This window comes from Myripristis murdjan, chromosome 17 (genome assembly GCF_902150065.1).
Source record: "Myripristis murdjan chromosome 17, fMyrMur1.1, whole genome shotgun sequence".
NCBI classification, from domain to species: domain Eukaryota; kingdom Metazoa; phylum Chordata; class Actinopteri; order Holocentriformes; family Holocentridae; genus Myripristis; species Myripristis murdjan.
This window is the reverse complement of record NC_043996.1, coordinates 32,738,652-32,765,073: the sequence shown is the minus strand read 5'-3', so window position 1 is coordinate 32,765,073 and position 26,422 is coordinate 32,738,652. Positions and strand designations below refer to the sequence as shown.

The 26,422-nt window shown below is 44.4% G+C and overlaps 1 protein-coding gene across 1 annotated transcript in view; it reads right to left on the bottom strand.

Annotated features, from left to right (window-relative positions):
* Positions 1–362: 362 nt before the first annotated feature.
* The window catches only part of LOC115375374 (ATP-dependent RNA helicase A-like), a 33,038-nt gene continuing 6,978 nt past the window's right edge, over positions 363–26,422 (bottom strand). The window contains exons 2-14 of the mRNA XM_030074787.1: positions 11,893–11,990; positions 11,071–11,284; positions 10,457–10,551; positions 8,211–8,284; positions 7,795–7,947; positions 7,440–7,600; positions 7,093–7,204; positions 4,908–5,069; positions 4,532–4,659; positions 3,790–4,019; positions 2,919–3,034; positions 2,486–2,686; positions 363–1,360 (exon numbers count right to left, since the gene is read on the bottom strand). Coding sequence (XP_029930647.1) covers positions 991–1,360; positions 2,486–2,686; positions 2,919–3,034; positions 3,790–4,019; positions 4,532–4,659; positions 4,908–5,069; positions 7,093–7,204; positions 7,440–7,600; positions 7,795–7,947; positions 8,211–8,284; positions 10,457–10,551; positions 11,071–11,284; positions 11,893–11,990 — 2,114 coding nt within the window. The 3' untranslated portion in view covers positions 363–990. The remainder of the gene's footprint in view (positions 1,361–2,485; positions 2,687–2,918; positions 3,035–3,789; positions 4,020–4,531; positions 4,660–4,907; positions 5,070–7,092; positions 7,205–7,439; positions 7,601–7,794; positions 7,948–8,210; positions 8,285–10,456; positions 10,552–11,070; positions 11,285–11,892; positions 11,991–26,422) is intronic.

Here is a 26,422-nt window from a genome sequence, read left to right as displayed (position 1 = left end):
TTATTCAGATCACAGGCTCTTGACATTTCCTGACAGATTATTTAGAAACTGTGTGTGTGCATGTTGTGTCCAGGGTCTGAGGATGGAGCTGTTTCCGGGCAGCACCGCAGAGCCTCATGGGAATGAAGTCCATCCATCCAGCAGCCAGGAGGCCGGAGAGTCACAGGGAGCTGTCACTCTCAAGGTGACACTGAACGCACCGTCAGTCACATGATGCCACAATCCCAAACTGCCCCCCCACACCTCCTTTTAAATATTTAATACATCCATCCAATTTTAGCATTTACAATTTCAGTAAATTAATTGCATCCTAATTTTTTAACTTAGTTTTTGTGTGTTCAAAAAATGCAAAAGACTTTGAAAAATGAAAATATTTATTGATGATGAAAACAGTTCCTGGTTGATGAAAATCAACAAAATACAGTCAAATCAATATCAACACAGGCCATGATGGGCATATCTACAAATATTGACTGAATGTTGCAGGTGGTTTCTGCAGGTAGACATTAACAACACATAAATAAATGTTAACTAACAGAAACAGGATCAGATTTCTCAACATGTCTCCAAGCCTGACCTCTGACCTCTACTGTCAAACAGCTGATGATGATGCTGCTGGAATAAATGTTCAACCTTTAGCAGAAAGCTGCTGTCTGAGCCACAGTCTGTTCTTATTGTGCATGTTGGTCTTGAGTGTTGACACACATTTTCCTTTTCAGTTTGAAAGACTTGGCACAGCTTCATGTGTTAACAGACTTTAGAGATTTGAGTCACTGTGGCTGGTAAAGACATTACAACTGGTTTCTGCACAACATTAACAAAAAAGCTAAATCAGTCTCCTCTCTATAAATGCAGTCAAGTGAATGTGGACTGAACTACGTTAAACATTTGTCTACAATTTGTGTGACACATGAACAAATCACCAAACGGAAAATGATGTTCCCGTGCCGATCTGGACATCCCTGATCACAAGACGAATCCAAACACAGGTCAGTACCCTCCTCCTCCTCCTCCTCGATAGCCTCCTCCTCCTCTGTACCCACCCCCACCCCCGTAGCCTCCTCTGTAGCCCCCACCCCCTCCTCCATAACCTCCACCCCCTCCTCCATAACCTCCTCCTCCTCCTCCTCTGTAGCCGCCTCCTCCCCTGTATCCTCCACCTCCATACCCCCCTCCTCCACGGTACCCTCCACCTCTGTAGCCTCCGCCTCCATAACCTCCACCTCCCCCTCCATAACCCCCGCCTCCCCTGTAACCTCCTCCTCCTCCTCGGTATCCTCCTCCTCCTCGGTAACCTCCCCCTCCTCCTCCTCCTCCGTCAAAGCGAGGCATCTTTGGAGGACGAGGGCCGTCTCCGAACCTTCCAAAGAGAAAACAGTGTTATTGATGTTGATCAATTCTAACGTTGACCCATTTTAATCAATAAGCACGCTAGGGGTGTCCCGATACAACTTTTTCACTTCCGATACGATACCGATATTGCAGCCTTGAGTATTGGCCAATACCGATATCGATCCGATACCGATATCAGCACGAAGTGATACCTCTTCTCTGAATAGACAAGCTAAGCCAGTGTGCTGCTGTTAGCCAGTGAAAATAGAGCGGAGTGGCACCTCTTCACTTTGTTACACAATCTATGCTGGAGCGGACTCCTGGAATGGACTGCTTATATCACAATGCTAATATCGGAGATTTTAGATCCAGTCCAATAAAATCCGATTCTCGTTTTTTGGCTGATATCGGACCGATATCCGATATCAATATCGGATCGGGACACCCCTAAAGCACACCTTAAAGTAACTTGATTGATTCATGTATGGAAAATAGGCTGCTGCAGTAATAAATCAAAGCCTGTCCACGGTGACCAAGCCGCCCTACAGAGACATTACTGCATGAAGCTTGGAGACTTTTCACTTGTGGATACTGGATATAGGTGTGAAAACACATCATTCCCTAAAGGTTCATCATATCTGACACAGCTGATACTGATATTGATACTGAGCAAGAAGCCCAGGGCCCTGTCGGCCTGGTGGTGGAACGATCAGGTTTACATTCAAAATGTAAAAATCCATGATCCAAGCAGTTTCTTGGGTTTGTCTCTACACATCTGCGTGACAGGTCACTTTAAAGTGAGTTTGGTCTTTTTCCCAGCCGGTCAGTAAACAGGCAGGATCACCTTCAGGAGGCTGAGAGCTTTGTAACAGCAGCAGTGTTGATTTCATGGAATGAAATAGATGGGTAATATAATCTGACAAAATATTTATTGAAATTCAGACTTCTTGAATTTGAGTTTAAGACATGTCGTCAACATGCAGATACCCTAGAAAATGAGTAAATCTTAGCTATTAAGATCTGAGCCTGACCTCAGCCCCAATTTTTCAGACCTATTGAATTCCTGCTGAATCTCTGTGAACCTCAACAGATGGCACGACTTATCACATATTCAGGAAGAAAAAGATGTTTTTTTTTTTTTTTTTAAACATACCGGGGGTTGCTGGCCATCAGGTTGAGTCCGGCTGCTGAGGGTTTGGAGATCTGTCTGATCAGGTTGAGCAGGCGTCCGTTGGTCGTGTCCAGCTGCTGGATGTATTCTGGGTCTTTGGTCACTTCCACCACCAGAGCCTCCATGGCGGCCCGCAGAGTCGCGATGCAGCCCGCCACCTCGTGGGAAATCTTCAGTTTGATCCTGGAGAGTTATAAGGCGGAATCACGTAATTGGATTAGAAATCAACAAAACAAAGCAGACTTTGTGACTGCAGGTTGATGTGAAACAGAATGCGTTGAAGTTCAAGAACCAAAGTACACTCAACAAAACTACTAGAGCCAAACGAAATTAAAAACTAGCAGAGGGTCAAATCCAAGCCAATAAAAGGTGTGCTGAAGGTAGAGACAGCCCAGTGAGGTGGGCGGAGCCTCACCAGTCGTCCAGCTCCACCACGTCTCCGCTGGAGGAAATCTTCTTGCAGGCGAACAGCAGCAGCTGCAGAGGGCTGACCAGCGTCATGCCTTTAGCCGAGATCGCCCGGGTTCGAATCTGATCAGGATCAACAACACGCACAACACTGTTCAGTTTACGCTTCCACACACTTTCACACCTTGGCTTTTACTTTTTGGCTAAAATTATGGCACAGGGAGAACAAAAAGGCAGTACATTCATTAATGAGATTTTATTCTTTTAATTCTTAATATTTGTATGTTTGCCATCATTGTTGATGACAGATTCAATCCGCCATGGCATGGATTTTTAATATTTCCTGGTTTCTTCATTTTTCAGATAATTCCCTGCCATGTGGAGCCATAATGGATCAAGACACAGCCCATAACCAAGCTCACGACTCAGCTCAGCACTGTTTGGTGGTGTGTGTGTGTGTGTGTGTGTGTCACTACATGCTCCGCCACTGTCTGACTGTTTTTTGCTGGATCACCATGCAGCACGCACGGCTCTGACAGGTTACCCCCATTCAGTTTAAATGGGGGGAGTGCGTCTGCCTGACTGCCAGATTCTGTGTGAATGAGCCCAAAGTCAAAATTTCTGAACCCTGAGGTTGCTGAGAAATATGAAGATTGCAGATACACTATGCAAAGTAGCTGGCTATTGCTGGTAAAAAATCATCAAAGCTGAAACACAGCGAGGTTGGATTAAAACTGGCAGCTGGGAATCTCTGACTGGCCTTTACATGGAATGGACACATTATTGTTATCGTTAATTACATCACTAAAGAAAGACTGATGGGAGGACAGATCTTTCTGGAACAAGAATCTAACAAATGAAGTTCATCAGGCGTCTACCTTCTCGCCGAAGACGAAGAAAGGTGACGGGTAGGTCATGTCGTGGCTGCTGAACGGGCAGTTGACGGAGGATTTGTGGATGAGGGCGTTGCGGCCCTCGGTGGTCAGGATCTTCCTCTTCTCCTTGTGGTAGCAGACGTTGGGATAAGAGCCAAAGGTCAGCAGGGAAATCACCACATCCAGGTTGTTGTCCGGTCCCACCGCGTTGAACACCTGAGTCATCAGGCACTCTGACAGAGGAGACAGCAGGTGAGCGCTCAGCTTGTTTCTACTGGGATCAGAATGAGGCTCTTCTTGCTGTTTAGCACACACATGCAGCTCGACTAAAAGCTAAATTAGTTGGACTGAATGAATGTGAAGAATAACGTGTCAGAATGCTGGACTCTGATTGGCCAACATCAGCAGCTTGTATAATTCAAATGACGTAAACCTGCCAGGTGGAGGCTTTTCCAGTTCAGATGTTGCAAACTGGCCTGATTGGGCAGATGAGAGAGCCAATCAGGATCGAGTCCAGCTGTGATATTTTTATCAGATGTTTATAGAAATATAAAATTTGACATTTCTGGAATGGGGTCTGGTAGACAAAAATAAAATACTGCGTTACGAGGAACTGGGTTTTTTGATTGTCAGTCTTTTTAGTCTGTGTTGTAACGTCAGGGTCACAGCTTGGATCCCTGCAGCAGCCATCATGTCCCTCAGCGGCCATGTTTCTGTGTTTCCTGTTAAAATGAGACTGACTCACCTTCAGGGAATCCAGAGTTGACCAGGATCTCCTTCAGCTGGACTTTGGCCTCCCAGGTCATCCTGAGTGTTGACATGTTCAGGCGTTTGTGTTCGCAGAAGCGAGTCTCCGCCTCCTCGCCGTTTATCCTGAACAGACAGCAGCATCACAAACCAGCCAGTCAGCAACGTTCTCAAATTTCAGTACAAAATATGTTGTAAATGTCTGTCCTGCTGCCTCGGGCTCCACCTGACCTGACCTGACCTTTAAAAACTCCACCTGTACCAAATATACTGAAACTGGAACTGAAAACAAACAGTGGAAACTGAACATCTGGATTAAAAACTACCACTAAAACTGAGCCTGACATGAAAATTAAAAAAAAAAGTCTGTGGACCTGACTTCGTCCCAGGCCTGGAAGACGGACAGCAGGGCCACGTGGTCCGAGAACCTGCTGCCGGCGAAGTTCCTGTGGACGAACCCGAGGCGTTTCCCCTCGTTGATGAACGGCTCGGGGAAACAAGAAGCTGCTGAGATGGTGCACACGGCGTCTCCAACACTAGAGGGCGACACACAGGAGACAATGTTTGCCATGACATAAATGGCAAAACAGATTTAAAAAAAAACAACGACCATGACTTAGTTTTTCAGGGTGGCCAATCAGCACAATGCCAAACATGGCTAAAGATGTGCAGAGGCTTTTTTTCCCTCTGTCCAAACACGGCGGCAGGTTAAATAAAATGTGGTGACAAACCCGGCATGAAAAGGCTCCCAACAAGAAAAACAAAGTAGAGTCACCTCAGAACAGAGGATTATAGAGGAAAAGAACCAAACCTGACGATGTTGTGTTCACTGTGCTCAGTTTACGTCTCAGAACTGGGCCACATACATTCATTTGTCACGGGATGAAAAACTTGAGCACTTCAAAAGTAAAAAAAAAAAAAAGTCGTAAAAAAAAAAAAAAAAAAAATCATCCAGACACTGTGGCCACCCTGTTGATAATAGCTGAAGTGAAAAACACGAACCAAGGTCAATCAGAACTGTGTAGTTAAGGTAATTTACAGATTAAAGGTGCACACATGGTAACAACAATAACACAGTAAGAAACTACACTATATTACCAAAAGTATTCGCTCACCTGCCTTTACTCATACTATGAACTGAAGTGCCATCCCATTCCTAACCCATAGAGTTCAATATGATGTCGGTCCACCTTTTGCAGCTATTACAGCTTCAACTCTTCTGGGAAGACTGTCCACAAGGTTGAGGAGAGTGTTTATAGGAATTTTTGACCATTCTTCCAAAAGTGCATTGGTGAGGTCACACACTGATGTTGGTCGAGAAGGCCTGGCTCTCAGTCTCCGCTCTAATTCATCCCAAAGGTGTTCTATCGGGTTCAGGTCAGGACTCTGTGCAGGCCAGTCAAGTTCATCCACACCAGACTCTGTCATCCATGTCTTTATGGACCTTGCTTTGTGCACTGGTGCACAGTCATGTTGGAAGAGGAAGGGGCCCGCTCCAAACTGTTCCCACAAGGTTGGGAGCATGGAATTGTCCAAAATGTTTTGGTATCCTGAAGCATTCAAAGTTCCTTTCACTGGAACTAAGGGACCAAGCCCAGCTCCTGAAAAACAACCCCACACCATAATTCCTCCTCCACCAAATTTCACAGTCGGCACAATGCAGTCTGAAATGTACCGTTCTCCTGGCAACCTCCAAACCCAGACTCGTCCATCAGATTACCAGATGGAAAAGCGTGATTCATCACTCCAGAGAACGCGTCTCCACTGCTCTAGAGGCCAGTGGCGGCGTGCTTTACACCATTGCATCCGACGCTTTGCATTGCACTTGGTGATGTGTGGCTTGGCTGCAGCTGCTCGGCCATGGAAACCCATTCCATGAAGCTCTCTGCGTACTGTACTTGGGCTAATCTGAAGGTCACATGAAGTTTGTAGCTCTGTAGCAATTGACTGTGCAGAAAGTCGGCGACCTCTTTGCACTATGCGCTTCAGCATCCGCTGACCCCTCTCCGTCACTTTACGTGGCCTACCACTTCGTGGCTGAGTTGCTGTTGTTCCCAAACGCTTCCATTTTGTTATAATAGAGCTGACAGTTGACTGTGGAATATTTAGGAGCGAGGAAATTTCACGACTGGATTTGTTGCACAGGTGGCATCCTATGACAGTTCCACGCTGGAATTCACTGAGCTCCTGAGAGCGGCCCATTCTTTCACAAATGTCTTGTTTCACAGTCTGCATGCCTGAGTGCTTGATTTTATACACCTGTGGCCAGGCCAAGTGATTAGGACACCTGATTCTGATCATTTGAATGGGTGAGCGAATACTTTTGGTAATATAGTGTATATTCCAATAAAAAAATGTATGGCAAAAATACATTTTGGCATGATTACTAATGTTCTTTATGAAGACAAGCACTAATAAATGGGAAGTGTAGTTCCAGTAAAAATAACATCAAGTATTTCTGAGATAGTTTAAATGAAGGAGCAGTAATGCAGTATGGTAAAATGTGGTGATAATAAATAACTTGGATGATAAACTCCTGGTTGCTGAGACAGAACTCACTGGAAGATGCAGCCCATGATCATCATCTTGCCCAGTCGAGGTTCGATGGGCAGCCGGGCGAGGATCCGACCCAGAGGAGTGAGCTCGTCGTTGGAGTCCAGAGCGTCCAGTTCTGTGGAGCCACAGCAGCAGGAGGTCATGAGGTCAGGAGGTCAGGAGGTCAGGAGGTCATGACAGGCGAGGCAGGTCACAAGGAGAACCGAGAGAAGAACGAGCAAAAAATGACTTAATGATTGCGAGATGGTAACCTGCGTTTTATTGTTACGCTGCAGCAAACAGGGTCAGACATCAAAGGGCTGAAGCATCACGTGTGTGTGTGTGTGTGTGTGTGTGTGTGTGCAGCGTACCTCTCAGTGTGTGCTCGGCCTCGATGACGGCGTCCAGCGGCGGCGGCTCGATGGCTTTGGACAGGAAGTGTCCAATGGCGCCGAGCCGCAGCAGCTTGATGCTCAGAGCCACTTCGTGCAGCGGCGTCCTGAAGATCTCCGGCATCATGTGAGTCTCCAGCCTACACACACACACACACACACACACACACAGAGTAAAGGTTTCCAGCAGTAAACACAGAGACTGGATGCTGGAAGAAGCTGTTACTTCAACAAATGTGCTTCAGTTTCCTTTGTGTTTCCCTGACAAAAATCATTGTCCACCTGACGTCTCAGCGTCAGTGTCAGCAGGTCTGGGATGTTCAGGGAGCCTCACCTCTCGAATCGTGCGCGGCTGCAGAGGTGGAAGCAGAACCCGGGGCGGACGCGGCCGGCTCGGCCCTTCCTCTGCTCCAGGTTGGTCTTGGAGGCCCAGACGGTGGCGTAGTTGGTCATGTTGTTGTGGGACGTGAACAGCTTCACCTTCTGCCTGCCGGGACACCAGACGCAGTCAGGACACAGGCACCGGACAGAGGCTATGTTTACATGGACTGCAGTATTCCCATATGAACCTGATGAAGCCAACAGTGTTGGGGTGGATGGAAACACAGGTCCATTTCACAGGTCATATGTGGCCTGCTGCATGTTGCAGAGCGCTGGGTAAAGCCAGTATCATGTGAACTGGAGGATGAATGGAACAGCTGGATACACTTAAATGTAAAATGTGACGACGACAGCAGGAACTTTACTTACTTGCAGGAGTCGATGACGTAGACGACGTCGTTGATGGTGATGCTGGTCTCTGCGATGTTGGTGGACAGAATCACCTGCAAGAGCAGAGGCTGCTTCAGAAAAACAAACATTCACGGGCCACAGAGTTTGTTTCCACAAAGCCTGAGTGTGAGGAGCTCAAAGCCCACGTGACAGAGCAGGACAGCTCATCACCGTGACTTCAGGCAAGCTGAGAGGGTTAAAGCTGAGGTGTGTTCACGTCAGGTCAGTGGTTCTTCACTTTTTTTCAGCAATGTTCCCCCTTTGAAATATTTTTTTTCCAGCCCAGTTTTCCTGACCAGAGCGAAAAAAAGTACTCCAAAGAAGTACTCCAAACTTTGGAGTACTTCTTTGGAGTCCAAAGTACTCCTAGGGGTACGCTGTAGGGGTGCTCCATCTACCTCACGATTCAATGCGATTTCGATTATGGGAGCTTCGATTTTTCGATTCTAGCGTTTGTCGATTCGATGCGATTATTGGTGCCACGATTCTTCGATTATTGCGATTTTTACAGCTATTTTCCATGCAAGACTGATTTTGTGTTAATCTGTGGCTTTGTAAATAAATAGCCCATAAATTAACTCATGTCACTCTCAAAATAAAGATTTTTTCAACATTTAACTAGGAATTATTTTTCAAAGACACAAAATATTTTGACTATGTAATCTGGGGGTAGCTCCCAACATTTAACCCAACATTGCCATGGAGCACAGCCCCATCTAGGGGCCAGTGAAAGAATTGCATAAGTCAGTTCCATCATAACAAAGAGTAACTCAAAATTTGGTACACAGGCACTACAGTACACCATTGACTTTTATTTATGTATGTGTGCATGTATGTGTGTATGTATGTATTTATTTATTATAGTTTATAATTTATCGTGTTGTGAAAGTACCCACTCGTTTGGTGGGTGGAGATAAAAGGCCGGTGGATCAGGAGGGGGCTTGTCTGTAAAGTCTGGTTTGACGTGCAGCTTCATGGGACGCAGGGCGAACGAGGGCAACCGCAAATTAAAGGCCGACTCCTTCAGCATTCGACACGACGAAAATGGCCTAAAATATGTCACCGTGTCTTTCAACGAATGCACAAAAAAAAAAAATCACAAAGATGCTGCCGAAAAAAACATAGAAAGCCTGAGGGGATTCATATATGAGCAGCCGGGTAACCCACTGTGTCCGGTGGCCTCCCTGGAGAAATAGCCTCCCTCTCCCTGCTGCCTCCTGATCCACCTGCCTTTTAACTCCACCCAAAGCGGACACAGTGTGACAGCGCCCATGTGTGGTAAATTAACAGTTTACTTTTATTATTATTGTTACAACTGACGTTAGGCATACGTCTGTGCAAAAACACACCTGTCACGAAACGCACGCCACCGTCCCTGCAAAGAGGAGTCCAAACATAATTGAACACTATTTTAACAAATGCACTATTAATGGAAATATCCAATTCAACATTAACGAGCCCAAATAGCCTGATGTGACCTGATGATGGCGCTAGATGAAAAAGCAATCTTAGCGTCTGCGCTCTGTGCATTCTGTCCACTCTATCTTGCTTGGTGGAAGAATGAATAGTTCTCAATTTTATTGTTGCATTTTTACCAATAAATTATTGATTTTTTTCTTGTGTGTTTATTTTATGGGTTATATGTAGGGTAACCGTTTTATAAAAGCAAGTCCCTTGAAGCCGTGAGTTACAGTGATTTTACAACGGCTTTCCGTTTGCTATGGTCCCACCTACTAAACTGTCCGGGTGGCACGCGCGTTACCTACTTTTCGTTCCGGGTGCCCTTTTTTTCCGGGCTTGGTGGAAAAGAATCGACGTGAAAAAATCGATGCAAATCGATTCACAAAAACATCGCGATGCATCGCAATTTCGATGAATCCCACCCACCACTACTATGCTGGAGTACTGCAGGGAGTACATGAGTACACCATTTGAGAACCACTGCACATCATACAATCAGGCTTTCCTTCCTTCATAAGAAAAAAACAAACATGTAAAGCTTTGTTGCCTTATGAATGTGTTCTGCACATAGAAACAGTCAAATGAAGACTGTTCAAATAATGTAAAGATATCGATGCTGAAGAACCGGAACAATAGCAAAGATATTCATCGGGGAACAAAAAACTCTTTGTGCTGATAAATGATCTGCACTGCAACATGAGGCAGAGACATTTTCTCCAAAGCCACAGCAGTGGAGGCTCGGCTGTTCCAGAAGCTTCTCTGACCTTGGTGACGTTGTCGGGGACGGGCTCGAAAACCCGGCGCTGCTCCTCTCGGGGAATCTGCGAGTGCAGCGGCAGGATGCGGTAGCGGCTACTTCCTGTGGACAACAAGAGGACTTCCTGTTAGCTCCCGTCAGTCTGACTTCATGCTGGGTTATTCTTACTGTCAGGAGGTTCTCATTATTTAACCCTTTGAAACCTGATTTCTTTCAAAAACACAGGAAAAAAGTTGGATGAGCAACATGACAAGAAACACCAACAAAATTATGAAAACACAAAATTACAACAATTCTTTGTTCAAGAGTTGCTGTGCGGTTATGTGATGCATTATTTTCCAGAATGTTTTTAAGACCGTGGGAAAGTTTTGGAAAAGAAGGCTGGGAGGTGAGCTGCCACGTTTCAGATTCAGATATCCTTTATCCTTTATCGTTTTATTACCATCTTCCATGAACCTGAGCTGAAGAGAACGTGCAGCAGCTTCCTCAGGCTGACTTTGACCTGACATGTTTCAGTCTTTGAGTTTTGTTTTGGGTATTTTCTGTGCTGCCAGCAGATTTTCACAGCAGACTGACAGGACAGAGCAGCAGCCTCCTGCCTGTAGTTTGAGGTTGTCGTACCGAAGTGCGGGTTCATCTCCAGGTGCCTCTGCATGGAGTAGATGAGGTTCCAGCCGGGCAGGAAGACGAGCACGGCCCCGGCCACCTGCAGCGTCTCGATGTAGCGCAGCAGCGCCTCCACCAGCTCGAACGACGTCTCCTTCTCGTTGATCTGAGCCATGGAGCTCTTGGTCTCCGCCGTGTACTCGGGGCCGCAGATCACGTTACAGTTGGTCTGCAGGGAGGAAACCGAGTTTTAAACACTGAGACGCTCTGACGGCGAGCACGGCACAGAAAATGAACATCAAGTCGACTGGTGACCTGATCTGCTCACCAAAAACTAAAAAGTACAATCACGCTGTTTTGGAAATCTTGACTCATGAATTTCTTCCACCAACTGGATTAGAGCTGCAAGTACAACATATTTGAACTGACAGTATATCTATTTTTAATTTTTTTCAGAAATCATTTACTTTATGACGTAAAAATGACAAGCAGTCAAAACAAACAAACAAAACAGGATTATTAATTTTGTAAGAACAGAGAAAAGGAAGACAGTCTGAGCATCTTAGTGAAGCTGGAATCAGAGGCGGTTGGTGTTTTTAATGGATAAATGATGAAAACAATCATCACAATGATAACCAGTTAATTTTCTGTTACCTGGTCGCCTGACTGTTTCAGAGCTCGAGGATTTTGTGATTTGGATTTCAAACTGATGAGTGACAGTCTGCTTCAGTCTGCTGTATTTAAGCAGCTGAGCGCTCACACACACGTTACACACCGCCTGCAGCCCTTCATCATGAGGTTATTAAAAAGAGGATCGTGTGTCGCTGTGCTGCTTACATCGTTGTCTCCTCCCTCCTCGTCTTTGTCCTTCTTCTTGCGGTCGGCAGGAGGAGGGACAAAGTTGGTCATCTGGATGCAGTCTTCCAGGAAGTACTCTGCAGGGCACAGGCACGCTTCAGCAACACTTTACTGCACTTCAGCTGGGTTTACTGCACTTTACTGGACTTCAACAGTACTTTCCTGTACTTTACTTTTATTGTCCTTTAACTGCACGTTACTGTACTTAAACTGTACTTTAACAGTACTGTCCTTTAACTGTTTAATGTACTTGTACGGTACTTTATTGTGTTTTATGGTACTTTTACTGTCCTTTTGCTGCACTTTAATTGTATTTTACTGCACTTGAACTGGGTTTACTGGACTTTAACAGTACTTTCCTGTACTTTTATTGTCCTTTAACTGCACCTTTACTGTACTTTAACAGTACTTGTAGTATTTGTACTTGTTGACAGTATTTGTGCCGTGGCTACAAGCTGGATTTTAAACCACAACCACGGCTGCTCCATACTGGACCAAACTGACGGTGACGTTCCCTTTTTTCTGCGATATATATTACGATATGAAAAAATACAGGACATTTCACCAGATACATGCAGTGTGTAACTCGTGTAACATAAATCATATATAATCAGAATTTTCCTGATTAAAGAGAATCCACCAATTTTCATTCAAACAATAGGAACAGGAAGTGTGTTACCAAAACCCTGAACCCCTCAGAAAAGAGACAATAAAACCCAGTGTGAGCAACAAGGAGCTGCTTCAGTCAGTGTGTGTGTGTGTGTGTGTGTGTGTGTGTGTGTGTGTGTGTGTGTGTGCGCACAAGGGACAGACATACAGGCGGGGGGATCTGGACTCCGAGCTCCTTTACAAAATCCATCAGCTGGTGCTGCAGCTCCGGAGCCACGCTGACCTCGAACGCCTCCAGCTGGAACACACACACACACACACACACACACACACACACACACACACATTAAATTCACCTTATTATTAAGGTGAATTTAATGCTCCATTTGCTGTATTTACACGTAAACACTGGCTGACATTCACTAACACCAAATCAGTAACTCTGTATGGGTTGGACATGTCTGGTGGACCCAGTTTCCCCTCAGAGATCCAGAAAGTATTTCTGCTTCTGATTCTGTGTGTTTTTGGAAAGTGATCTGTCTTGTTTTCAGAAGTGAACCAGCTGCTCCGGCTCTGAGAAATCTGTCCGTGTTGACAGACTCAGAGCGGCTCTGTCTCCTGCCTTTACTCACATGGGTTTACTTAGTATCCTACACTGCAAAAAGTCACATCTTACCAAGATTATTTGTCTTATTTCAAGTCAAAATGTCTTATTTCTAGTCAAAATATCTCATTACACTTAAAATAAGACATGATCGGCTCAGAAATAACTTGTCTTTAGACAATTTTCACTTGTTTCAAGTGAAAATTTACTTGAAACAAGTTAAAATTAGCTTGATTAGCTGATTTCTGTAAGAACTGGATTTTTCTTGTGATTGGATTGTGGCTGCCCAGAGAACCCATTTCCATCCCTCAACAACATTCAGCTGAACTTTGCAGCCACATTTAGCCGCCTTGCTGACGTCCTAGCCTGACATGTTTGGTACCGATGGATTCCTCAGGTCGTCCAGTTTCATATGAAGGCACTTGATATTTCAAACTGAGCCTCTGAAATCAGCAGGTTGGCCGGACCCGCTGACGGGCCGTCGGAACAGTAACTTCACTTCATTCAGCTTCATTCAGTCATACAGGCAGAGATATACACCAACCAAGAGTTTATTATCTGACACTGTGAGTGTAAACATGAACTCTCTGACAGACTCCATCCCACAGTTTCCTACAGGGGACTGCAGCTCCATGTTTTGGTACTTTTGTAGGCAGTTTACTTCCTGCCAGTATGAGTGTACAGACAGATGCTATCTGACACTGAAGTGTTGGTTTAAACTCCAGCTGAGTGTAACAGGTACTAACAATTAAGAGTTTAACACCAGAGTTTAAATGCACTTCACTTCAGTTTTTATTGTAAACCTTGTGCATGCAGGACCACCATGCAACAGGCCTTCAAGGGAACACTGCAGCGTTTTGGACTTCCAGTCTTTATGCAGGAAATGCTACCTAGAGGAACTGAACCACTGGACGTCCAGAGGTGAAGATGGTGTCCAACATCTGGTCTCAGTCTGGGGAAGTCAGGAAAAAGAGGATTTCATCCAAAACGTTGGAATATAGAATAGAATAGAATAGAATAGAATAGAATAGATCTTTATTGTCATTGTCACAAGTACAGTAAAATTTAAAGTGGCCACCAGTCAGTGCATCCTTCATCGATCTATAAAAATGCAAACATTTTTAAAGACTTTAATATTACAATATGTCACGTTGCAAAAATGGCTGTCATGTTTAGCATCACACTCAGAGGTTCTGAGTTATGGAAGTCACTAAAACTTCATCATCTCATCGACTTAATCAGCTGAGAGGAGCCTTCAGATCAGCCACATGGAGAGCCTGATGCACGCCTGCAGTCGCTCTCTCAGTGGATACATTTGTTTTTCCACAGCAGATCGTTCGCATCTGTGAATCCTGTATTTTATGTTTATTAATATGCATTTACATGTGCACGTGTGTATGTGCATGTGCGAGTGCTTGTTTGACTGTAGTTCTTGTAAATTATGATGTTATGACTATATGTGGTGCTTCAGATCCTCATGTTTGTGTTCAGTGTTTTGTGGCGTTTTCCAACATATTTTCTCTGTTCTTATGTTTTTTTTATTAACATATTCAGTGCATATGTGTGAATAAATAAATACATCATGCAAACATTACACATGATTACGTTTTGCTGCGTTCCTGTCAAAACCACAAATCTCTGGCATGGCAACAAACTAAATTATTAAAAGTTTAATAAATGCTGAGGAGTTTGTAGCATTTTCTGATCACATAGAATGAAACTAAAAAAAAAATCAAAAGAAAAAAATGAAATGGCATCGAACAATGACCTGCTCAGTGCAGAAGAAACGCTCAGGACACACAGACTGGAACAGGAGAGGGGAGGAGTGTGAACATATTGAACTCCACTTCTTCTCCATCAGTTAGTGATCAGTGATCATTCAGCTCCCTGTTATTTATCAGACTTTGTTTACACAGAAGGTAAGAGACAGTATCAGACAGAACCACATTACAGAACATGACAAAAGACAATATGAAAATAAACATGTATATAAAACTATCAGCATGATATATTAATATCATACAGGGCAAAGTAATGAAGAAATGAAAGCTGGGAGCCTTGACGGGGCAGATTGGATTTGCCAGGCTCGCGCCCTGCAGTGAGACGGCAGCTCTCTGTCGCCACCTGCTGGACTGGACAGGAACTACAACCAGAAAAATAACCAAACTGCGCTCCAGCCCAATCCTCCAGGACCCCCTGTCCCCCAGGACCCTCTGTCCCCCAGGACCCCCTGTCCTGTCCTGCTTCTGTTTCAGCTCTGCTTTTTCACACCTGGTCCATTTAAGGGCTGCATGCTGATTGGTTGATACAGATCTACCTGTGTAGGGTGTGCATGAAGGTATGTGGACCTTAACTGGGTCAGGTGTGCAAGAGCAGAGCTGGAACCAAAACCTGAAGGACAGGACAGGACAGGACAGGACAGGACAGGACAGGACAGGACAGGACAGGACAGGACAGGACAGGACAGGACAGGACAGGGGGTCATGAGGACTGGGCTGGGGATTGCTGCTCAGGTGTTTGCTCCTGAGCAAATTCACTGGATTTCTTTCAAAATTGTTGACAGGTATGGTTCTGCCTGGAACGGTTTGAAGTGACTCGTGACTTTGAAGTCGTGATTCACAGGTACAACTGCCCCGGCGGGGGAATTTTACCTGTGAATAAAATGTAGCTACCTGTGATTGTACCTGTGAACCTGTGAATAAAATAATGTTTCATTATTTTATTCATAGAAATTCATTTTAATACACAATGTGTCACTTTTTTTCCTTTATTGAATTAAATTTAGATCAATAACATGAAATTCACATTTTACATTTTTCATCTGAAAAAATTCTGTAAATATCCATAAATATACAATGAACAACAAATAAAATGCAGGGAAAAGAAAAAAAAAACCTTCAGGGAGTAAATGTGAAATATCAAAGTGATCTGATGATTTTTGCCAATTTGTGATTACAAAAATGATCTTTGAGGAAAGTGTTGAATAACTTTATTGACACTCCCATCGTGACAGAACGAGCAGCGTGTTATGAATCTCTCTGTGGCGGCAACTCGTCATGAACATCGACGCTGCTAAAGTTCTTAAAATGCAGTGAGCTGATTGGATGTTGCCAGGCAGGTTAACTGTGTGATGTCAGAAGAGTTTCTGCACACAGGAGGAGACTCACTCCATCTGACACAGAGACACTGAGGAACCAGACTGAAACCAAAACCCAAAGGCCGGGTACAGAGGCTGAGTGAATGTGGAGGTGAAGGTGTGGAGGTGGATCAGTGAGTCAGAGGAGACGCTGTAGAAGGACAGAGAGCCAGCAGGCCAGTCCAGATACACTGCCACTCTGTGAGGGGAGGGGGGGACAGGGATGGATGTGCTGATGTTGTTGTGGCTGACAGAGAAACTTTTATCAGAGCAGTTCAGACTCCAGGAGGTTTTGTTTCCTCCAAACCAGCTGTCAGCACCGCGTCCTCTCCTGCTGATTCCTCTGTAAGTCACTGAGATATAAACTCCTCCTTCCCACTCGACCTCCCAGTAACAGCGACCAGTCAGACCATCTCTACACAGGATCTGTGGCCTGCAGTCAAACCTCTCTGGGTGATCAGGATATGGCTGCTTCTCTCTCACTCCTGTCACCTTCCTGTTGTCCTCAGACAGGACGAGGCGTCTGTTTGCTGTGTTTGTGTCCAGTTTGACTTCACAGGAATCTGATGGAGAGAACAAGACACAAAACACCAGCAGGTTGTTATCTAACACACCTGTTGTCTTTATTATCTGTTGCTTTATTAACAGGTTCAAGTCAGTCGTTGAACACGTTCATGATGCCAGAGCTGTTTATATGGAAAGCCAAAGGTTTTATGGGAAATCATTTTTTGTCTTTCTATCCCTGTTTTGTCATGAATTTCATTTCAGTTGTTTTAATTCTGCACTTTGTAGGTTATGTTTTATGTTTTGTCCTATTATATCTTGCTATATAAAGCACTTTGTAGTTTTGTTTGAAAAACGCGAAATAATTACAATAATAATTATAATAACGATAATAATTGTTGTCATTACTGTTCTTACTATTATTAGCATTAGCATTACTAGCATTATTCTTATTGTTGTTTTGTTATTGTTATTATTATCATTATTATTACAGTTTAGTAGCAGACACATAACAGAACTGTGGTCATAATTCATTATAATTTTCCTGTCATTGGTTGTGATGTTCAACATGTTCAGTTCTGTTTTGGGCCTTTCTGTGTTACTCGCTCACTTTAAGAGCTAAGTGTGTTGCCATAGTAACGGCTAACTCCTCGTGGCGGTGTAAAAGCAGTGTGTGGTGCGTGTTACGGCTCCATGTTACCGAGCAGCAACACGTGTTAGCACTGCAACAAACAACACGCCAGTTTGCCAAGTCAAGCAGAGAAGTTGTCTGCCTCTGTTTCCCCACAACATCCACGCTGGAAACACACAACTTCCACATGTGAGACATTTCAGCACAGAGATGGACACCACTCAGTCAGGATGATACAAGCATGGACATTTTTACTTTGTGGACGTCAGCTGTGATCAAATGAATAAATATCAACTGATCAAAATGAAACAGCCAAATGAGGATCAGGGAATAAAGACGCTGTTTGTTCTCGAGCAGCAACTAAATGATTTTTGGTTCAACATCAAAAGCAGCTGAGAACAAACAGCAGAAGCTGCAGCTGCACCATCTAAATAGCTGAATGTTTGATGCTTTGTGTTCAGGAGTCAAACTAAATCCACACTTACACTTCCTCACGCCTGGTTTCAACCTCTGCTCTCCACCATGGTCCACCCTGGAGGAAGAAACAGAGTCAGAGCAGCAGATTCTCTTTGAGGATGGAAACATGGGCAGTAAATAACCTTCCCTATGAAGGATTTAGCAGAGCACCTCACTCATATCCACCATTCAACATGAAACAATACTCCTCAGGCCTCTAGAAGACATTGTGTGTGTCTCTCCATACCTGAGAGCCTCCAGTCTCCAGGTTGGATCCTCCAGTCCAGCAGAGAGCAGCTTCACTCCTGAGTCTCCTGGATGATTGTAGCTCAGGTCCAGCTCTCTCAGATGGGAGGGGTTGGAGCTCAGAGCTGAGGCCAGAGAAGCACAGCCTTCCTGTGTGAGCAGACAGCCTGACAGCCTGCACATGGACACACCAAACACAACAACACAGTCTGATACACATACATGTTGGATTATTTCAGCAGCTCACTAATCTGAAATTAGCTGGTTCATTCAGACAAATATTCAAATGTGTGATGGGCTTTGTGTTTTCATTTAGTCCAGTTTGAAAGCTCTTGAGTTCTCTGATCCTGACCTGAGAGCCTCCAGTCTGCAGTGTGGACTCTCCAGTCCAGCAGAGAGACGCTTCACTCCTGAATCCTGCAGATCGTTGTGACTCAGGTCCAGCTCTCTCAGACTAGAGGACTGGGAGCTGAGAACTGAGGCCAGAGCTGCACAGCTTCTCTCTGACAGATCACACACACTCAGCCTGGATGGACATTAAAACAGAAGAAAATCTCATAGTTGTCAGTTTTCCTGGGACTCTGCCGTCATGTTTCTAATAGTGATAATAATCTTTCTTCATGACAGCCTGATCTAAAAGCAAGCTGACAGTGAGCTCTGCATGCTGCTGTAGCTCACTGAGCTGAATGCAGCTCTAACAACACCAGGGACACTGGTTTGATTCTCACTGCGTCCCTCATGCTGAAAATATAGACACACATTGTACTGTGAGGTGGCTTGGATACATAAATCAATGGAAAGCATTTGAATATAAACTTTTTTTATATATATATAAATAAAGAACCACTCGGAAAATCAGTGGCTCTTAACAATTTTGACAATAACCATGCATGCTGACTCTGAAGTCCTGATATACAGTCAGGTCCATAAGTATTTGGACAGAGACACAATATTCATAATGTTGTCCTTGTCCACACCACAGAGGATCTGAAATGGAGTCATCAAGACGTGACTGAAGTGCAGACTTTCAGCTTTAATTTAAGGGGTTGAACAAAAATATAGAATTAACCTTTTAGGAATTACAGCCACTTTTATTCACTGTCACCCCATTTTCATGGCCAGATGTGACTTTTCCCTCATTATTCCATGACAAATGAAGAAAATAAAAGGTCTGAAGTTCATTAAAAGTGTTTGTGTTTTCATTTGGTAGCTGTTGGTCAGAACCCTCAACATGCGATCTAAAGAGGTGCAGGTGCAGGTGAAGGAGGCCATCATGAGGCTCAAAAAGCAAAATAAAACCTATCAGACAGAGCAACAACTTTAGGAGGAGCCAAATCAACAGTTTGCAAAGGATTTTCCTCCAAATATTGAATATAATCCACATAATTATAGTTATGTATGTTATATATAATTTGTTCCATCAGTTTTTAGCCTCTGGGGCTAAAAACACTATTGTTTACTGAAGAGTACTCTTAGATTAAATACTTACCTGCTGTATTCTACTGCCCTTACTTTTTAACTACACACTGCGGATTTATGATGCCTTTTATTATTCTACTTCTTTTAAGCCTGTTGTTATTTTATGTTACTGTATTTTATTATCACTATCATTCAATTCTTGTATGAAAGGTGCTTTACAAATAAAGCCACCTGTAATACACCTGTATGGCACCTGTAATACACCTGTAATAGACCTGTATGAGGACCTGTAATACATCTTCATGTCTTTTATTGTTTTATTTGCATCTTCTGTTTTATTTCAAAGCCTTTTCCTTTTTTAAAATCCACCCTGTGATTCTTTTTAATGTGTTAATTGACTGTTTTTATTGTTTTAAATTGTGATTCGTTGCTTTTAATGTCTCTGTAAAGCACTTTGAATTACCTTGTGTTGAACTGTGCTATACAAATAAACTTGCCTTGCCTCAGAAAATGGGGTGACAGTGTATAAAAGTGGCTGTAATTCCAAAACAGTTGGCGCATGCCCGGTGGGCCGATGTGCTACGTGGGCCGACAGTCCCCCGACACTTTTTTTTTTTTTTAATTATTATTTAAATAGCTGACCTGCCCATACAACCAGTAGGTCAGCGGCCCGATTGACACTGGGCTGGCCCAATCACATTGCTAAACAACCCCTTTTGCGTAGTTTGGTCCCGCCTGCATAATGATTTCGGCAAATAAAGTCACTGCAAGAGTTTGTTTACTAAGCACTGGGCCGGCCCCTGAGACACACTGCTCTGTGGCCCATTGGTTATTTTTCTTCACTGACACGGGGCTGGCCCAATCATATCACGAGCCTGTGGCTTGGTGCACCGGTGTGCAGTGCAGCGCGGGTCGAACGTTATCTCATAAGATCTACTGAGATGGAAACTGCTAGAAAAAAAAAGCATCTGTCAAACCGATTTCAAACCGATCGGACTTTTTCACTGTCGGAGTTTTTCGTAATTTATGGGCCTGAATGAAGGATAAGCCCAGACGATCCAATAGGATTACATTCTTCAATAGCGGAGCGGATAGTGTTTCCGCCTGCCATGCAGGAGACCAGGGGTTCAATTCCCCACTGGACAGGAGTGTGTTTTTACTTTAGTACCTCACTTTGTTGTTAACCATGAGAGTGAAATGATTCTTATTATTCTTCCTGTCATTGGCTAGATGACACACACAGTGACATTTAGGGCTTCTGTAATTTTCATTTCTGTACTCTTTGTGAATTTGTTTTGTAACCCAGGTGCTAAATTATTATTATCATTATTATTATTGTTATTATTACTTTGCCTTGTTTTTTTTTTCTTTTTTTGCCTTTTTTAATGCCTTGTTCTAACTTTATGGGTAGATATATAAACCAATCGAATCAGATTCAGATTTAAACACGGATTTGTGTGGTATACTTTGTCACCATGACCTTCCTATGTGCAGTCTAGGCTCATTTTCCATTCATGCTGATAGGCACCTGCACTTACTGATCTGAAGTAGATGCCCAAAAGGCCTTGGCCCGTTGTGGCCTGTTCAATAGAATAAAAAAGTTCCAATTCATCTATTGTATTTTATTGTTCCACTATAGTACTATAGGCCATATAGGACACTATAGGACATATTTGAACAATTTTTTAAAAAGTAACGTTAATAATTGATTTTCCTGGTAATTAATTACTTTGACAATGATGTAACTCAGTTACTTTTTAGTAGAAGTAACTAGTAACTATAATTAATTACTTTTTCAAAGTAATGTGCCCAACACTGCTGATGACAGCTAACTAATTGCATGGCATTATGGCTTTAAAGAGTTGCACAGTTGGTATACACATTTAAGAGAGCAAAAAGACCGTAAAGGTGTGCATTATCGGATGTGGTGGGCCGGTCTGGTCCAAAATGCCCGGGCCGATTTTTTGTCCCAGTCCGCCCCTGGTTGGCGCCATATTTTTGCTCAAACCCTTAAATTAAAGCTGAAATTCTACATGCTTTTCCAGTCAGGAAGTCCATTTGACATATGTGTTAAAACATTTGGAGGAAAAAAAGAAATACTGGGTCTGACCTGAGAGCCTCCAGTCTCCAGGTTGGATCCTCCAGTCCAGCAGAGAGCAGCTTCACTCCTGAGTCTCCTGGATGATTGTAGCTCAGGTCCAGCTCTCTCAGATGGGAGGGGTTGGAGCTCAGAGCTGAGGCCAGAGAAGCACAGCCTTCCTGTGTGAGCAGACAGCCTGACAGCCTGCACATGGACACACCAAACACAACAACACAGTCTGATACACATACATGTTGGATTATTTCAGCAGCACAATAATCTGAAATTAGCTGGTTCATTCAGACAAATATTCAAATGTGTGATCGGCTTTGTGTTTTCATTTAGTCCAGTTTGAAAGCTCTTGAGTTCTCTGATCCTGACCTGAGAGCCTCCAGTCTGCAGTGTGGACTCTCCAGTCCAGCAGAGAGACGCTTCACTCCTGAATCCTGCAGCTGGTTGTTACTCAGGTCCAGCTCTCTCAGACTAGAGGACTGGGAGCTGAGAACTGAGGCCAGAGCTGCACAGCTTCTCTCTGACAGATTACAGCCACTCAGCCTGAGGAGGAATTAGTGAAGAACAAGGTAAATCTGAAAATATCAGCTTTTTTCTCATGTAATAAAACTCACCTATAGTTCACCAAAGTTAAAGTATTGAATATATCCAATTCTAAATTAACCTACACAGATTTCCTGGAGGCTTTGACCACTGGCAGCAGCCTCAGAAGAGCCTCCTCTGAAGCAGAGTATTTCTTCAGGTCAAACACCTCCAGATCTTCTTCTGATGACAGTAAGATGAAGCCCAGAGCTGACCACTGAGCAGGGGACAGTTCCTCTGTGGAGAGACGTCCTGAACTCAGGTACCACTGGATCTCCTCCACTAGAGAATGGTCATTCAGCTCATTCAGACAGTGGAACAGGTTGATGCTTCTCTCTGGAGAGGGACTGTCCTGGATCTTCTTCTTGATGAACTGGACTGTTTCCTGATTGGTCTGTGAGCTACTTCCTGTCTGAGTCATCAGGCCTCGTAGCAGAGTCTGATTGGTCGGCAGTGAAAGACCCAGGAGGAAGCGCAGGAACAAGTCCAGGTGTCCATTTGGACTCTGTAAGGCCTTGTCCACAGCACTCTGGAGGAGGTGTAGTTCAGATTTCTTGGAGGAGGTTGATTGTCCTTCTGAATGCAGATTGACTCCAGAGTTGATGAAGGTCACAAAGACATAAAGAGCAGCCAGAAACTCCTGAAGGCTCAGATGGACGAAGCAGAAAACCTTGTCCTGGTGCAGCCCACGCTCCTCTTTAAAGATCTGTGTGAACACTCCTGAGTACACTGAGGCTGCTCTGATATCAATGCCACACTCTGCCAGGTCTGCTTCATAGAAGATCAGGTTGCCTTTCTGCAGCTGCTCCAAAGCCAGTTTTCCCAGAGACAGGATCATCTCCCTGGTCTTTCTAGTCCAGACTGGATCTGTCCCAGCTCTCCCATGATACTTGACGTTCTGCACGTTGGACTGAACCACCAGGAAGTGGATGTACATCTCAGTCAGGGTCTTGGGCAGGTCTCCTCTCTGTCTGGTTTTCAACACGTCCTCCAGAACTGTAGCAGTGATCCAGCAGAAGACTGGGATGTGGCACATGATGTGGAGGCTTCGTGACTTCTTGATGTGGGAGATGATTCTGCTGGCCTGCTCCTCATCTCTGAATCTCTTCCTGAAGTATTCCTCCTTCTGTGGGTCAGTGAAGCCTCTCACCTCTGTCACCATGCCAACACTCTCAGGAGGGATCTGATTGGCCGCTGCGGGTCGTGTGGTTATCCAGAGGCGAGCGGAGGGAAGCAGGTTCCCCTTGATGAGGTTTGTCAGCAGAACGTCCACTGAGGTGGACTCTGTAACATCAGTCAGGATCTGGTTGTTGTTGAAGTCCAGAGGAAGTCGACACTCATCCAGACCGTCAAAGATCAACACAACCTGGAACTGCTCAAACCTGCTGATTCCTGCTTCTTTGGTCTCAGTGAAGAAGTGATGAACAAGTTCCACCAAGCTCAACTTTTTCCCTCTCAGCAGATTCAGCTCTCTGAAAGTGAATGGAAATGTGAAGTGGACATGCTGGTTGGCTTTGTGTTCAGCCCAGTCCAGAGTGAACTTCTGTGTTAAGACTGTTTTCCCAATGCCAGCCACTCCCTTTGTCATCACTGCTCTGATTGGTCCATCTCTTCCAGGTGAAGGTTTAAAGATGTCCTCACATCTGATTGGTGTTTCTGGTGAGGCTGGTTTCCTGGCTGCTGTTTCAATCCACCTGACCTCATGTTCCTCATTGAGCTCTCCACTCCCTCCCTCTGTGATGTACAGCTCTGTGTAGATCTGATTCAGAAGTGTTGGGTTTCCTGCTTTAGCAATCCCCTCAAACACACACTCACACTTCTTCTTCAGCTTAGATCTGAGTTCACGTTGGCACGCTGCAGCCGCAGTTTCTGAATGAACAAACAACAGAAACATCAACAAAACGATGTTGTATTACATCTGAGAAATGTGAATATTTCCTGGTAAATGGACCTATTGGTCCTGTTCGACTGTCAGAACGTAGCGAGGTGTGCCGAAACCTGAAGGCTGTTTTACGAGTTCTGCAATCGTTTCTATGGCAACAACATGGTTCCAGGTTAGAGGTCCTGGAAGCTGATTTGGGCCCTGCTCCAGGAACTTTTAGGAGGAGCTAAAACGGCTGTCCGTCCTGATTGGTCAAGGCGTTGCCATGACAACACCTCTGTAAACATGAGCTATCAGAGGACGACCACACAAAGCAGCCGCCGCCAAACAACAGACTCAGACTCAGAGGCTGAAATAATCTGTCATCAAGCCACAGCCTGACGCATCACAGCTGCTTTGATCTGACTGGCTGTTTCACTCGGCTGCTAATTGACATTTTTTGGGAACGAGTGGGAGTTTGTGAGAAATGAGGAAGAGAATTTAAAAGTTTCTCAGAGTTTAGGAGAGCTGGACGTCGAGTGCACAGCCAAAGAAGAAAAATCATGAAGCAAAAAGAATAAAACTAAGATTTTTTTATTTAAATTAAATTTTTTTTTTCCTTACTGCTCTTCAGACGCTCAGCCAGCTCCTCCTGCTTCATCCTCCTCAGGAAGTGCAGTGTGATCTGCAGAAAAAACTCCCTGCTCCTCATCTGCTCTTCCTCCTCATCCTCCCTCTGCCTCTCTAAGCATTCTGGGTAATCTGGCCTCAGAGACCTCTGCAGGTTTTTCAGCTCGTTCTTCACAAAGGTGACCATGTTCTCCTCCAGCAGCTGCAACACAAAAATAAAAGAATTAAACTTCCATATTAAATTTTGGACACAAAACACAAAATCAAATGCAGGTCAAAGAGCCTGAGGCTGGGCTGCACCAACCAGGATTCATTTTTAAACCCAGTTACATCACGGTTTGCACTGCAACTATGATCTGGATTTAACTTTAATTTACACTTGAGGGGCTTTAACTTTGAAAATGTCTGCATTTTGGAGCAAAATGATGGAGTTGTTCAAAGACAGAGACAGACTGTCCTGTCAGTCAGAAAGTCTCTTTTTTCTAATGATTCTGTTTTCTTTTCTCTTGCAGGATTTGTCCGCCCTGCTGCATTTCTTCAGCCCAACCTGTTTCTCAGAAGAGGAGGAGAAGTTTGAACGTCTGTGGAGCCACGATGAGCAGCTCACTGCTTGTTAGCGAGCCACAGCAAACTGGTTCCCCTGTCAGAGGAAACAGACAAACTGCTTTCTCTCTTTCTGCTTCCTGGCTTCTGACAGCATGTGAGTCCGTCTGCTTTTAGTCCTCAACCTTCATGTGATCACTTGTTCCTCTGTTTTCCCAGTGAGCATCTTCACTGAACTGTCATCTGCTGAGGAAAGTTGAAATCTGTAAACCTGGACCAACTGAATCAGGATCAGTTGTTAATTGAGCAGCAGAGCTCTGCTTCCTCTGAAATCTGATCTGCTCTTTTTAAACCGGGCTTTGCTAAACTCCCAGGGCTCAAAATGACGTTTTTCCCTCAGTGTCCGGAAGCTGTCCCGAATTCTGCCTTCAGCTGTCCCAGACTGAACAACCACTGTCCAAAATTAAAGATCTTTTTTCATTGTACACAGTACATATGGTTTAATAACTTTATTTCAGTAAGTCATCACTTTACTGACTCACTCTGGTCCAACATGGACGTTCTGCTTGTTCACTGCACTGAGATCTGAATAAAAACATGAAATCAGACGAGGTGTTTGGCCACAGTCACTTTTCAATATTCTGTTGCTGACTGGCTGAGTGACTGTTTTTTCTGTATTTCTGACTGCTGGATCAATAAATGCATCACAGACTGCAGTGCAAATGCAAACCTGTCTCTGATTGGTGGACGCCGATGGAAATGTACACACACTGTCTTTCAGCATCAGTCCTCTTCTTGTGCTGCTGCTTTGCCACTTTTTCCTGCCTTCTCTGCATCACAGAGTGGAACCTCTGGGCCGTGGACGGAGGTGCACAGCTGCCCGTGTGAAGCGGCTGATTTCTGCAAACAGCCCGTGTTGGAGATCCAACATGGAGGCATTTTGCATTCAGCCTTGTGAGCGTATTCTTGTCTAAAGCAGCCAGTTCTGCAGGCAGCTCAGCTCACATCAGATATTTTACAAAGCCAAGTGGCAGCGAGCCGATGGAAGAAAAGCTGAGCGCTGTAGAAGCAGTGAGAGACACCAGCTTTTAATCCCTGTGGACAGAGTGACTGACACAAACCATGTGGACACAGCCTCCCAGTGACGCTCTGCCTTCATCACCAGTAGGCACACTGACACATTTCACTTCTTTTAC